At 43.7% G+C, this 14,083-nt stretch overlaps 1 protein-coding gene across 1 annotated transcript in view; it reads right to left on the reverse strand.

Annotated features, from left to right (window-relative positions):
- The window catches only part of ccbe1 (collagen and calcium binding EGF domains 1), a 461,189-nt gene that overhangs the window by 24,222 nt on the left and 422,884 nt on the right, over positions 1 to 14,083 (reverse strand). Inside the window, exons 5-6 of the mRNA XM_070860078.1 lie at positions 11,059 to 11,196; positions 2,935 to 3,041 (exon numbers count right to left, since the gene is read on the reverse strand). Of these exons, the coding sequence (XP_070716179.1) occupies positions 2,935 to 3,041; positions 11,059 to 11,196 (245 nt within the window). The remainder of the gene's footprint in view (positions 1 to 2,934; positions 3,042 to 11,058; positions 11,197 to 14,083) is intronic.

Below are 14,083 nucleotides of genomic sequence, written 5' to 3' on the forward strand. Positions count from 1 at the left end.
TATGCACATCACGATGCAGGCACCTTTTTAGAATGTAGAGGTTTTCAGGAACCGCAAGGGATTCCACTCCCTGAATGTCCAACTCGTTGTCGACCACCAGCAAATTATAATGGTAGTGAAAGCTAAATTTCCGGGCAGCATCCATGATGCTCACGTCTTGCGTGAGAGCACTGTATCTGACTTGTTTAACAATCAGACACAAGGTCAATGCTGGATGCTTGGTGACAAAGGATATGGCCTCACCACCTGGCTGATGACTTCCTGCGTGACATCCATACCGAAGTCGAGAGGCGATACAATGAGAGCCACAGAGCCATTTGCAATATCGTGGAGAAAACCATTGGAGTGCTTAAGCAGTGCTTTAGATGCCTGGACCACTCAGGAGGTGAGCTCTAATACCACCCTGAGCAGATAACTCAATTCATGGTGGTGTGCTCCATGCTGCACAACTTGGCTATCAGGAGGGGACAAGAATTGCCTGATGAGTCTGACAGTCCACTTCACCAGAGAGAGGAAGAGGAGGACGAGGAGGCTGACGCTGACATCGGCCCACACAGTCAGGCTGACGCTGAAACCATGCCCCGCTCCCCTGTAGACCGCATGAAAGAGCCCATGGTGGCATGATAGCTGCAAGAGCCTTACGTCAGGAGCTCATCAATAAGCGCTTTGCCTGAAAGAACATTGGTGTTATTTACAAAGCTGACACACTGCTGGGTGTGCAGATCATACATCAATGGTGGGTATCACCTTGGTGACAGTTAAATTTTAAGTTTATTGAAGTTAAATGTATTGATGTTAAGGAATCACCAGCATCTAAAGGTGCAGCTATCAGAGCCAATGCGCAACAAGGTTTTGTTAAGTAAAATACATTTAAACTGAACAGTTGACTGAAATCATTATTTCTGTAAAAACTGGCCCTTTTCCCACCTCACCGCCCCCCGCCCACCCCCGCTTCTCATGCCCACTTCTACCCCTTCCCCTTCCCTTTCTGACTCCAAGCCGCCTGGCCAAGGAGTTCCCTCAGGCGCTGCTTCATTGGCGCTGGGGGGGGGGGGGGGGCTGGGGATGATGGCCAAAATGCTGCTTGGATGGATACGGGAGAGTACGGTCCCGAGGTCGGAAGTGTTCCGAGCCAGAAGCAAGATGTTGCTCCTGGCTGTCATGTGCCCTTGGCAATGGGGGTGCAGCACCTTGGGGTGCAGTGCCATGCTCCGGGACCATTGGGAGCCCTCTGCCATCAGTGTTCCTGGCTACCAGCTCCAGGACCTCCACCATCCCTTCCAAGTTATATATTATTTGTTGGACAAAAACTTGGTGCCAACTATCTTCTTGGTTCTTAGTAGACTTTTTGCTGCTGGTGAATCTCCTTCGTGCCTCCCACAACAGCCAAACAAGCACACACCACAGACACACACACTTTCAGTCCCTCTCAGCTCCCCCTCTCTCTCTCTCCTCTTCTGCACATGTCATAATGACCCTTGACCTCCTGAATCATGGGAATCGAGCATTGCCATGCCATTGCTAAGGATGCCGACACTTTATGGTAGAAGGTCAGCGAAATTTAACTCTACTTCCCATTTCATATCGCTTGCGGTAACACCCAACTTAAAAAATGGAGACTAGGTGCTTTGAGAATGGGCGAGAAGCCGGCGATCTGAAAACCCATTTTTACCGCCCACACTGGAAATAATGCCCATTTTTGGGCAATATGCATGAAAGTGTAAAATCTAGCCCATTGAGTCACTGGAAGAGTTTCATACACATTTTTAAATAGTGACTATTGCAATACCTAATAATTCGTATTTATGCTCAACACAAATTCAGTTTCGACATGAAACAAAATTTGATCTTATGCACTAAATATTTAGAATAGCATTGCTGCAGGGAAAACAATAAGCTCTTCTCTTGGCTTAAGAGAGGTGGGACCTGCTGGGAATATGAAAAGGCCTAAACATATAATTTTTTCCTTTACTTTGTGGGGCTAGCACAAGTTAAAATCAACCGCGCAGATCTTCTTCATTCAGTTTTACAATTAAAAACTATTTTAAAATTCTCAACAATTTTAACACCAACACATTTAGTTGACTCTGGCACTGAGACTGGTCAAAACAGCATAAAAAATGTGCAGGTCCTACCATTTTTATTATTACCGAGTAAAGTTAATTTTATCTAAATAACAATGGCCCTGAATTTGTGGGAAAATGCCCCAATCTGCAAATAAGATGCCCACGTACTGGTGGTCCAGGAGGTATGGAGATTTGTGATCCTGGGGCTCTCCAGGTATGCGCGGGTAAAGGCCCATGTATCTCACTTGGGATCACGTGGGCCGGCCCAATGAATGAAAGAAGGGATTGCCATTCAGGCTTATGGAAACCCCATTCCGTGTGTGCGGAAACCCTATAAGTATGAATGGGAATACCCCCAAAATATCTCAACACTTCAAATAAATTTAAAAAAACAACACATATTGACAATTAATTAAAATGGCATTAAATTAAATATTTAAAACAATAAGTACATTTTTTGAAAAATAAATCTACGTTTTAAAGGTGCTAAAAATAAATTTACTTTATTTCACAGGCTTTTAAATTCATAAATTATTGATTAAAATTATATTTTTCTGTTTTTTAAAACTCTAATGCTGGTAAAAGCAGGCCGTGCGTGTAGGAATTTTATGGGTATTTGGGCCCAATTCTCTGCCCGCGATTGCCCTTTTCCCAGGGATGTGGATGATCTGGCAAGAGAATTCTTGACAGATTGCAAATTCCAGGTTTTGGCGCAGCACATGCCTATACCCGGAACTTGTGCGGCCCCTCAGCATGAGTGTGCACCTCGTATACCCCCATAGGGGCCACAAGTTATGGCCCAAGGTTGCCATTATCACGAAGTGCTTTGAGGAAAAACAAACATTTTTATTTCAAGTAATCACTTTACCTTCTGCTTTAGCTGTAGTACTGTCTGTTTTATCTGTTGGAAATCCTCACATGTTGTGGAACAGGTGCCAGCTTTCATCACAGTGTCAGATTTTATATACTGGCCAGCTACAATTAAAAAGTCAAAACATCTAGTTAATCGAAGAAGGCACAATGTTCCAATATTGGCATTAGCTATATTTAATCTTTAGACAACCAATAGATTCAGCAAAACTACTGTCTCCCCGGCTGACCAGTTTTGTTTGCTTTCAGCTCTTGTGTGTGATAAAAATAACTAACATTCGAGGAAACATTGGGGTGGATCTTGACTGTGCGATAGTGTAAACCGGCTGATCACGACTTGGTAGCTCGTTTTACATCCCTTCCAAATTTTATATCAATGGAGATAAAAATCAAGAAAGATGGAAAACAGGCTGCCAATTCGTTATCACCTGTTTTACACTACCACACAGTCAAGATCTGCCCCAATGAAAGGGTGAGAACCTGTGGTCTGTGCTGAATTCAACATATTGAGAATGCAGGGAGGCGGAGTGCATGGGATGGTATATTTGGAACTTAAGAGGAATAAAACAGGAAGGTTACATATAATTAACAGCACAGAAACAGGTCTGGTCTATGCCACTGTTTATGCTCCACATGAGCCTACTCTCACCCTACTACATTTAACCTCATAAGTATATCCTTCTATCCCTTTCTCCCTCATGTACTTACGTAGCGCCCCCTTAAATGCATCTATGCTATTTGCCTCAACTATTCCATGTGGTAGCAAGTTCCACATTCTAACCACTCTCTGAGTAAAAATGATGGAGAAATGCTGGAGACTAGGAGGGCGAAATTGCCCAGCGCCCCGATTGGGGGCAGTAACCATCTGGGGCCGGGACTTTCTGCGCCCGGCGGGCAAGTCCCGCAACCACCGCAGAATTGTCCTTACCGCCCCTCAAAGGAAGCAGAGCACAATCTTGCGCACTCCGCTTCCTTTGGGGGCAGTTTCCAGGGCACCGAGGGAAGCTCTTCAATGCCCCTTCCTTTCAATTAAAGAGAGCCACTACGAACTCTGCAAGGCCTGTGGTGGCCTCCACTAGGTCACCAGGGCAGCGTGCGACCAGGCCTGCAGCCCGACACCCTAGACGGAGTGCTGGGCTGCAAGATGGCAGCTCGGACCTCGCAAGGGCTGCTATCGTAGAGCTGACCCGAGAGTCATCAGGCAAAAAAAGATGGCAGCCCGAGGCGCTGGTGTCCTCCCTTTCAAGGAGTGCTCCAAGAGCACATGACGTCCAGTTTCGGCCCCGGAAGCGCAAATGGGGCTATGAAAAGAGGCAATTTTGCCCTCTGGAAGTGCATGAAGAATTGCTTTTCAAATGACATGCTTTTTCTTGTATCCCATCTGGGAATGTGGGAGTGTTGCTTAAATAGCCTCTGGAGATATGGGGCCAGGAATTACAGAGAGCTAAGAGTTGTTGGAAGCACAAGAAATATTTGGCATAAAGACAGAAAACAAGCTTCTTGGTGACAGCTTTAGCACTGCAATAGTGTGGGGGTTTGAGAGCAAGTCCTAGATTTTCCAATTATAATGTGAATGGTGACCCATTAACTTTAATGGATTACCTTCATCATTAGAACTGGAAAACTCAGACCTAAATTTCAACTGTTTTGCAGAACACAAAAACCTGGCTTGAAGTGCAACCCATACACTGGTCCATACAGAGAATTAAAAGATCCAGATTTTGCACTGCTGTGAAACAATAGGTTATAAAAATTCAAAACTTTAGCAGATGAGTACTGGATGGAGTCTCCAATTATTGAAAGTTGAACAATGGTCATTTTTAGTTGGGCTAATGTGGAGGAGGATTGAACACATCAATCTTTAAAATTAAAATGTGTCATTTTGTAATTACAAACCCAGTCAAAAACACAGAGATCCTATTTCTGCACCATGTCCAAAAACAATAGAATCTGTGAGTGACTTTGCCATTTTCCTGTGATAAATTGTAAACAGGACTATGCTCTGTATACTTAGTTAATTATAGTTTATAAAATTTGGTGCTCTTTGGAAAACATTATTTGAGAACAATATATATATATGTAGAGAGAGAGAGAGAGAGAGAGAGAGAGAGAATATTTGTGTCTCTTTTAGGTCAGTGCCAAGTTCCTAGTTCCACATGATTTTCAGTTTACAAAAAATGAATTATTCTGGATTGGAATTTGAAAAAAACATTCTCAACTTTGATACCACAAGAACATTCCAGGCAGGAACAGGGGATATCACAGGAGCAACCACTTTGTTTGCCTTTTTAATATCTGGGGTAGATTTCCGACTTTACAGCCTTCAGGGTTAAGCATTGCTTGTGCGTAGCGCAGAAAGGAACATTTGACAGGGAGGTCCGCATGTCCCGACAGAACCCGTTGGGTTTTCCTTCTATTCATTTCAATGGAAGAAAAATCTGGCATGCTCTTTAAGGGTCCTGCGAATATCCCTACCAGATTTTCCATCTTGTGCTCCGTCCAGGCAATGTAATGCCCAGGCGGCAAAGAGGAAAATCTACCTCATTCTTTTCTGCAAAATGAAAGAAAGACAGACTGCAGGATACAGCAACACCTGATTTTATTATATTTTACTGTGCTTGCAGCATATTTTTATTTTGCTCCTCTTTGTCTCATAAGTGTTGGTTACCCATGTGACTGAATGCCCCCAAAGGTGAGGGAGTAGCACCGGTGGATGGCTGCAATGTCCAATGGCAATTTGCAGGGAATACATAAGGCTTGTTATTGTTATCTGTATCTGCAACCATGTGCCAGGGTCTCCTTTGCTGTAATCGATTTGGGCTCATTGCTTTCAGAGTGGAGTCCATTGTCGGTTGTGCAGGGCTAGATGATGCACAGAACTGTTGCTGACATAAGCCTCTCCTGTGCTATTCCACACATGCTGCTGTTAGAAGGCATTTCCTCACATTGTCCACTGATCTCAATGAATAAAGGACAATGGGCATCTATGAGGTCCCATCACCCCTCCCTGTAACGGTTCTCCAAATGAGTTGAAACCAGCCATAATGGCACTTTGCTGTTTGGGTCTCATAGTATCAGTGAAAGCATTTTTGGAAGATATTTTGCTCTCAGCTGAAAGTGCCTTTGTTGTGACACCATATATTCAATAGCTAACCATAATGCAGACAACCACTGATTCACCTTCGACATATCACTTTCCATATGTTTGGAGGCATGGATCTTGGATTCCAACGGTCTCTACTTTGGAAACATGCCCCCTAGAGTTTGTAACTACATATAATTCAGAAAGGGTACTCAGCTTTATAGACATAGAAATATAGAAACATAGAAATTTACAGCGCAGAAGGAGGCCATTTCGGCCCATCATGCCCGTGCCGGCCGACAAAGAGCCGCATGGCCCTTGGTCAGCAGCTCTAAGGGTTAAATATGAACCTATGAACAATGACGGAAAGGCAAAGAGCACCCAGCCCAACCAGTCCACCTCACACAACTGCGACACCCCTTATACTGATATATATTATACTCCTCCCCAACTGGAGCCATGTGATCTCCTGGGAGAGGCAAAAACCAGATAAAAACCCAGGCCAATTTATGGAGACAAAATCTGGGAAAATTCCTCTCCGACCCATCCAGGCGATAGAAACTAGTCCAGGAGATCACCCTGGTCGTATTCTATTCCCTGCAGTACTTACCATTATATCTGCACCGTCCAACAAAAAGTCATCCAGTCTAATCCCAATTACCAGCTCTAGGTCCGGAACCCTGCAGGTTATTGCACTTTAAGTGCCCATCCAACCATCTCTTAAAAGTGGTGAGGGTTTCTGCATCCACCACTCTTCCAGGCAGCGAGTTCCAGATCCCCACAACCCTCTGCGTAAAGACCCCGCCCCCCCCCATCAAATCCCCTCTAAACCTTCCACCAACCACTTTAAAACTATGCCCCCCGTAATAGATCCCTCCACCAATGGAAATAGACCCTTACTATCCACTATGTCCAGGCCCCTCAATATTTTGTACACCTCAATGAGGTCTCCTCTCAACCTCCTCTGTTCCAATGAGAACAAACCCAGCCTATCCAATCTGTCCTCATAACTAAGATTCTCCATTCCAGGCAGCATCCTAGTAAATCTCCTCTGCACCCTCTCTAGTGCAATCATGTCCTTCCTATAATATGGCGACCAGAACTGCACGCAATACTCCAGCTGCAGCCTAACCAAAGTATTATACAATTTAAGCATAACCTCCCTGCTCTTATATTCTATGCCCCAGCCAGTAAAGGCAAGCATTCCGTATGCCTTCTTAACCATGTTACCCACCTAGCCTGCTACTTTCAGGGATCTGTGGACAAGCACTCCAAGGTCCCTTTGTTCCTCTATTAAGTGAGCTACCACTTAGTGTGTATACCCTTTCCTTATTAGCCCTCCCAAAGTGCATCACTCACACTTCTCTGAATTAAATTTCATTTGCCACTGCTCTGCCCACCTGACCAGTAAATTGATAGCCTCCTGCAGCCCATGATTTTCCTCTTCATTATCAACCACACAGCCAATTTTAGTGTTGTCTGCAAACTTCTTAACCATGCTCCCTACTCATAAATCATACCATTGATATGTGGCTCGGTGTCAATTTTATTTTGTGTCTTATAACCCTCCTGTGAAGCACCTTGGGACGTTTTACTATGTTAAAGGTGCTATATAAATAAAAGTTGTTGTTGTTGTTGTTGTTGTTGCTAATCCTTCACCGCCAGTGCTTGGTGCCTCACCCTGTGGAGATTCTGATTGCTGTAGTTCATGAGCGAATAGACTCTGTTTGCTGCAGTTTATCTGTAAATTAAAACTACAAGTCTTGCCCCGCCTCCAATTTGTTGGCTGACACAGCGGTGTCAATATTCATGCTGACTTCCTCAGTATCAGTATTATCCTCTGCTGCAGTCTGTGTATGTGTGCCAGTGCTTGCTTCACGTGCGAGTGCTGACGCTCAATGTTCAGTTGAGTGGTGCATTTTGGGAATTTTCAGTTGACCAGTGGGTTCTCATTACTCTGTGAAAAGAACAAATAAAATTGTGAGTATATAATCACTTATCCATGTGAGTTCTGTTATGCACTTGTGAAGAATCAGTATGTATGAATTCGGTGTAACATATCATTGTAAATCATAGCATGAATGATTAAAATGGTACATACCAGTAGTTCTGCAAATCCCTGCAGCCTCCACAGTCCCAATGCCTAGCAGATTCTATCAACTATTGTTTTCTTATATGGAATGAGCTTTTCACATGATTCACCACATATCCTGTGCTATGCCTTCCAGTTATATATGAGTTTCCCTTTAAACAAAAGAGTATTTGGGGCATTGAAACAGGGTGATTTAGCATTAGAATTCCTTGTTGCAGTACATTTGCCTTCCCATTATGGTATGTATAAAGACATTTGCAAAACCCTGCTGAAGATAGATTTTTCTTTCACATTTAACACTGTAAGTCATCCTTATGGAAAAGGGCACAAGAATTGTGGGCCTTGCCTGAAAAAGTTTGAGAGCCACTGCTTTAGTGGATAAATGCCTTCTGTTGTGTGCTACTGAGCCATAGGAAGGTTCTCGATTCACTTAGCAGTTTATGACTTAGCTGGCCTCAGCCAAGAGGCAATAGGTGCATTACATTCAGCCTCAATGGGGCCGAAATTGCTCTCCACCTGAAACGGGTTGCACCTACCGCTTTTCAAGTGTTCCGTCCACCATAATGCATGGGGCGGACAATCTGGAGAAATTCAGCTGTTTGGCTTTTGTCTCCAGTCAAAGCGGTGTTGGTGTGGGGAGAGATGCAGAAGTACGGTCGTGTCAGAGTAGCCGGCACTAGCAGGGCAGAGGTGGGGCGGGTCAGAGTGGCCGACGCTCCAAGTCATCAGCACCGCGCTGATGACATCATCGCTTTGGCACGTCACAATGTCTCTCCCCTTCAGTTAAAGGGGAGGGCGCTACAAACTCTGCAGCCACTTTAGTGGCAAACACTGGGCCACCAGGGAGCGTTTCGACTGAACCAGCAGCCTAAGAGGGGGTGCCAAGCTGCCTGGCAGTCGGCCGACAATAAAAAATAAAATGGAGTCACCGGCAGTGCCACCTCTCCTTTAAGGCCGGCCGTGCCACCCAACCACAGAAAGGGTACCAACAGAAAAAGCTGTCGGGAGCATCGACCGGCAGCGCCGCTGCTCCCAAAGGGGCAATTTCCCGCGGGGCAATTTCGGAAAGGAGTTGCCGCTGGTCGGTAAGGGGTCGGCTCGTGTACGACGCGGCGGGAAAACGGGCGGGGTGATCCCCTACAAAGTTAAAAGAGGGCAATTTTCAAAATGGCGGCCCCTCCGCGACGACTTGGCAGCGAGTCCGCACCGACCCGTGGCCGTCACTTTCAGGTAGCCATGGGCATTATAGAAAGGGGCAATTTTGGCCCCAATGCTCCTATGATAGAGAGGGAATAATTTGTCCTCATTCCTGCCCTTGATCGATATGCAATGACTTTGGCTAGAAAGTGCATGTGTGTAGAGATCAGGCGAGAAATGGATCAAACTCAGTGACAATGCCTCCCACGGTCAAATAGCCTGCTCATGCTCACTATCTCGGCTCATACATGAAGGACAGTCACCTGGGCAAGGTGCTGGAGGGTGAGTAGCACCTGTGTAAGTGCATTCCAGCATAAGTCAGTGCCTTAGCAGAGAAAGAGAAAATGGGAGGGAGGTAAAGCAAAAAGGAACATTCTATTCTGATGAAGTATTGAATGCATGACTCAAATCCTCCTTGAGTAGTTGAAGGGCCAAACGACAACTCCAGCCTAATTATTATGCAGATAAGCTGAATGGTCACTTACCATTCTAACTTCCTGTGTGTTCCTTGGTGTGGTTCTGAAAGAGAAATGTATAATGGTGTCACCCAAGTTTAGAAAAACTCAGGGAGACATTTTTCAAATGTTCCTTAATTTTATTGCAATATTTTTTGCGAGTAAATATTTTATTTGTTAAGGTGAGGAATATCTACCCTTGAAAATGGAACCCTTTCTTACTTCAGGTATCCTGTATCAGCATCCAGCTCTTCTTTGCAAGGTGTCACATGGGTTAGATACAAACTAAAACACCACATACTCTGCTCTAAAATGCGCCGCAATCTCAAAAAAATTCACCCTTTTGTTTTAGAAGCCCTTATGGCTTCTGTTAGTGAGATAGCCAATATTGTGCTGTGGCACACACCAACTCGGAATTAGAAAGAACTTAAACTCATTTTACCTCGGAACCCTAAACCAGCAAACAGATGAGACTTGAACCATAAGTTTAGATTTAATTCAAATCTGGGCCCCAATCTAAAAGGAGAATATGCACTATGTTGCCCAATCCCCTTTATTACAGATTTGTTGTCATTCCCATTATAATGTTAGTATAGTCTTTCAATGGACTTACAAAGAAAGCATGAAGTCTGCCATTTTCCAAAATTATTCAATACAACCAAATATATCACCAAACAAGAGCTCACAAAGGTGCTGGGAATTAATTTAGGTTTGCAAACTTCACAATTAAATGTAATATGAACCAAAGCAAGTCACTGCACCACTAGGGGGTATCAGCATGTATTGAAAATGTTCCCAAAGAGTACTTCAGTGTCGCTATTGGCAAAGCCTCATGACCTTCTTTACAAAATCGAGAAACTGACATTCAACAACATTCACAAGGGGCCACAATGTCATAGCAATTTTTAAAGCAGAATCATTTGCTCTTAAATCTCATCTGAAAAGGAACCAAAACCTTATATTTTCCCCCTCTCATGAAAAGTTGTTCCAGTTGCAACCAAATCACCAAAACGGCAATTTGCTAACAATTTCTGATTTTAAAAATGGCAATGTAACCATCTGTGAATTCTTTAAAATTGTTTTCCTCCCCTTAAGTACAATTATGTATAGTTTCTGACACTCGCAGGTTCCCTTACAAGGACATATGTGAAAGAAAAAACTAGAATAGTAAGTAACCTTTCAGCTTATCCTCATTGAATAAATAAGGTGGAGTTGCCCATCAACTTGATGCTTTATCTATGCCTAATCGAAAATCAAAGTATTTTCATTCTTTATATTCGTCAGCTCACAACTTACCACTTTCACTTTTGCTGCAAGTCTTCCCATCCTCTTTGAGGTAGAAGCCTTCCTTGCATGCACATTGGTAACTCCCCAGAGTGTTAAGGCAGATATGAGAACATGCAGTCCCGTTGCTTTTGGTGCATTCATCAATATCTGTCAAATAGACATTTATAATATTACATGAGCCAATGATCTAAAGAAATTTGCTTTAAAATGAAATTGTTTTGAAATGATTTTTTCAGCTTCCTTCATGGCTCAACTGGTTTAGATAGTGACAGCTAAACCATAAGAACCAGAAAGTTCACAAGTTTGATCCATGGTCTGTGATGAGTTAGCGGATCTCAGCCAAAATGGCATGAGGGGTGCTACAATTAACTTCAGTGTCTCTGTGTTAAGGAGGGGAAAATTTGCCACAATTCTTGTTCTTGATTACTATCTAGTGACCCAGTTTCCTGAGTCAGGGCTGCATGCATGCCGCAATTCTACCCACGGAATGGGTTAAGATATGGGCAGCTGACATTTGGATTAGCTGAAGTTAATCGAAGGTGGAGGATGGGATGGAACATTGGAATAATTATATCTAGGGGTGATAAAGGCATGGTTGAGGATTTCAGCAGGAAATAGACTGAGGCAGAGGTGGAGGCAGGCAATGTTATGGAGGTGGAAGTGGTGATTGTTATTATGCAGAGAATATGGGGTCAGAAGCTCAGCTCAGTTGAATAGGATGCCAAGATTATGAACAGTCTTGTTTGACCTGAGACAGTGGCCAGAGGGAGGGATAGAATTGGTGGTGAGGGTATGAAGTTTGTGGCAGAGCCAAAGATTATGGCTTTGTTCGTCCCAATATTTAACTGGAGGAAACTGAAGCTCATCTGAGACCAGAGCAGTCTGACAATACAGGTGATGGAGAGATAGTGCTGGTTGTACATGTAGAAATAAACCCCAGGTCTTTGGATGATGCTGGCTGTGAGCTAGAGGAGGGGGCCAAGGATAGATCCATGAGGAACTCCAGAGATAACTGAGCGAGGGCGAGAAGGGAAGTCATTACTTGAAATGCTCTGGCTATGTTTTGGATAAGTGGCATTTAACTTTAATTAATTACTAGCACATGGGGCATAATGAATATTATCAGAATTAAAGAGCTGAAGAAACAAACTCAAATACTTCCAGAAAAACAGGTGGACACAACAATAAAGATATTTAAAAGCAAAGATTTTATGAATTCATGCTCCCACTGCAAAATTTGCCTGTTTGTAGCATTTATTGTGAATGAACTTGCTGCAATTAGAAAGGATTTTGTAAAATAGAGCACCACCTAGTGGACTACTGCTCTACCGAGTAGACTACTGTGGTAATACAACTACTCATGCAAATATAATAAAAGCATCATGTGACAAGGTCACCTGACAAGTTCCTGTAGAGCCATCTTGTATGTATGTGTTTGTGATGTGTAAAGAAGATATCACATTGACGAACGAGGATAGGATAATCGGATTCCCTAGCTGAAATTTATGCTGGTGGATTATTCAGCCAAACAACAAAGATACTTTGAGTGACTCTTTGTTTTGCAGAACAGCCAAAAATCCAAAGTAAATTACAAGCACATTTGACTGAATTGAAGAGTCCAGATGCGTACCTATGGGAATAATAGGGCGCTTGGGTGAGCTCCACTGCGACCGAGAGACATTTGGAGCATATGTGGAGCGGCTAGAAATGTTTTTCACCGCAAATAGTATTGTCGAAGTCCCGGATGATGAAAACTGTAACCGGATGGTGTTAGAAAGAAAATGGGCTATTTTCCTGACTGAAGCAGGCCCCGAGGTATATGAAACCTTGAAAAATGTGCTTGTTCCCGTCAAGCCAAAGGACACACCACTGACGGAGGTTCGAACAGCACTACAATCCTGAGTCCCTGGAAATGGAAAAAAAAAAGCTATCCATTCACTGTCTTTTCAGAAACATCAGGACCAAGCATTGCGTGACCACTTTGTTTGTGGGATGAAAAATGAAACAATCAGAAGAAAATTGTTGACAACCCCTAACTTGACTTTAGCTTGTCAGACAGCTATGTTATGGATATGGCTGACCAATACTCCAGAGAATTTCGCACCATTTCCAGTCGTCAGACAACCGAGGTTAAAGCCTGGCAGTTGGGCCCCAAGGCCTCAGCAACTGGCCAAGGTAACAGCACAGTGAAGTCGTGTTATTGGTGTTTGGGACAACACATTGCTCAAAGTTGTCCATATGTGAAGGCAAGAAAACTGGTCATCTTGCGAAGGCGAACCAAGTGAAGAATAAACTGATGCTCAATGCTATAAGTAGAAATCACCAGAGACTACACAGCATTGAAGAGAAGCAACAGGATGGGGGAGTTTTGGAGATACACGCCATCAGGAGCACGAGGGTATCTAACAGCGATTCGCGAAGTATCATCATCCAAATAGACGTTGCAGGAACCAGGATACCCATGGAAGTCGACACTAGTGCATCCATGAGCGTAGTACTGGAATCACTATATCTCGACAAGTTGAGTGATTTTCCACTGGAGAAGTCGAAGATTGAGCTGCGAGGCTACTCAGGAGAGCAAATCCCTATGGTGGGGCATATCACCGTACCGGTGAAATACAAGAATCAGTTTTAGAGCTTGCCTCTCTTAGTAGTGGCAGGAGACAAGCCTGCCTTAATAGGGAGAAATTGTTTGGGATCACTGAAGTTCGATTGGAATTAGATTTTTTGTGTTGAAACTGTCATGTATCAAGACATGTTTACTGCTTGTACTATTAAATATGATGTGCCACCAGAGGGCACTACTATGGGAAATTTGTACACCAGCTGTATGGTCACTAAGGTGTGCCACCAGAGGACACCGCAGTGGGAGACTTGTAGGTTACCTGTACAGGTGTGCCAGGCCTAGTATAAAAGGCAGGCCACTATTTGTGATCCTCACTCTGGAGTTATATTAATGGACTAAGGTCACTACAGTTCAAAGGCAATACATTGCCTCGTGGAGTCATTATCGGAGCATCCAAAGACATAACAA

This window comes from Pristiophorus japonicus, chromosome 2 (genome assembly GCF_044704955.1).
Source record: "Pristiophorus japonicus isolate sPriJap1 chromosome 2, sPriJap1.hap1, whole genome shotgun sequence".
NCBI classification, from domain to species: Eukaryota; Metazoa; Chordata; class Chondrichthyes; family Pristiophoridae; genus Pristiophorus; species Pristiophorus japonicus.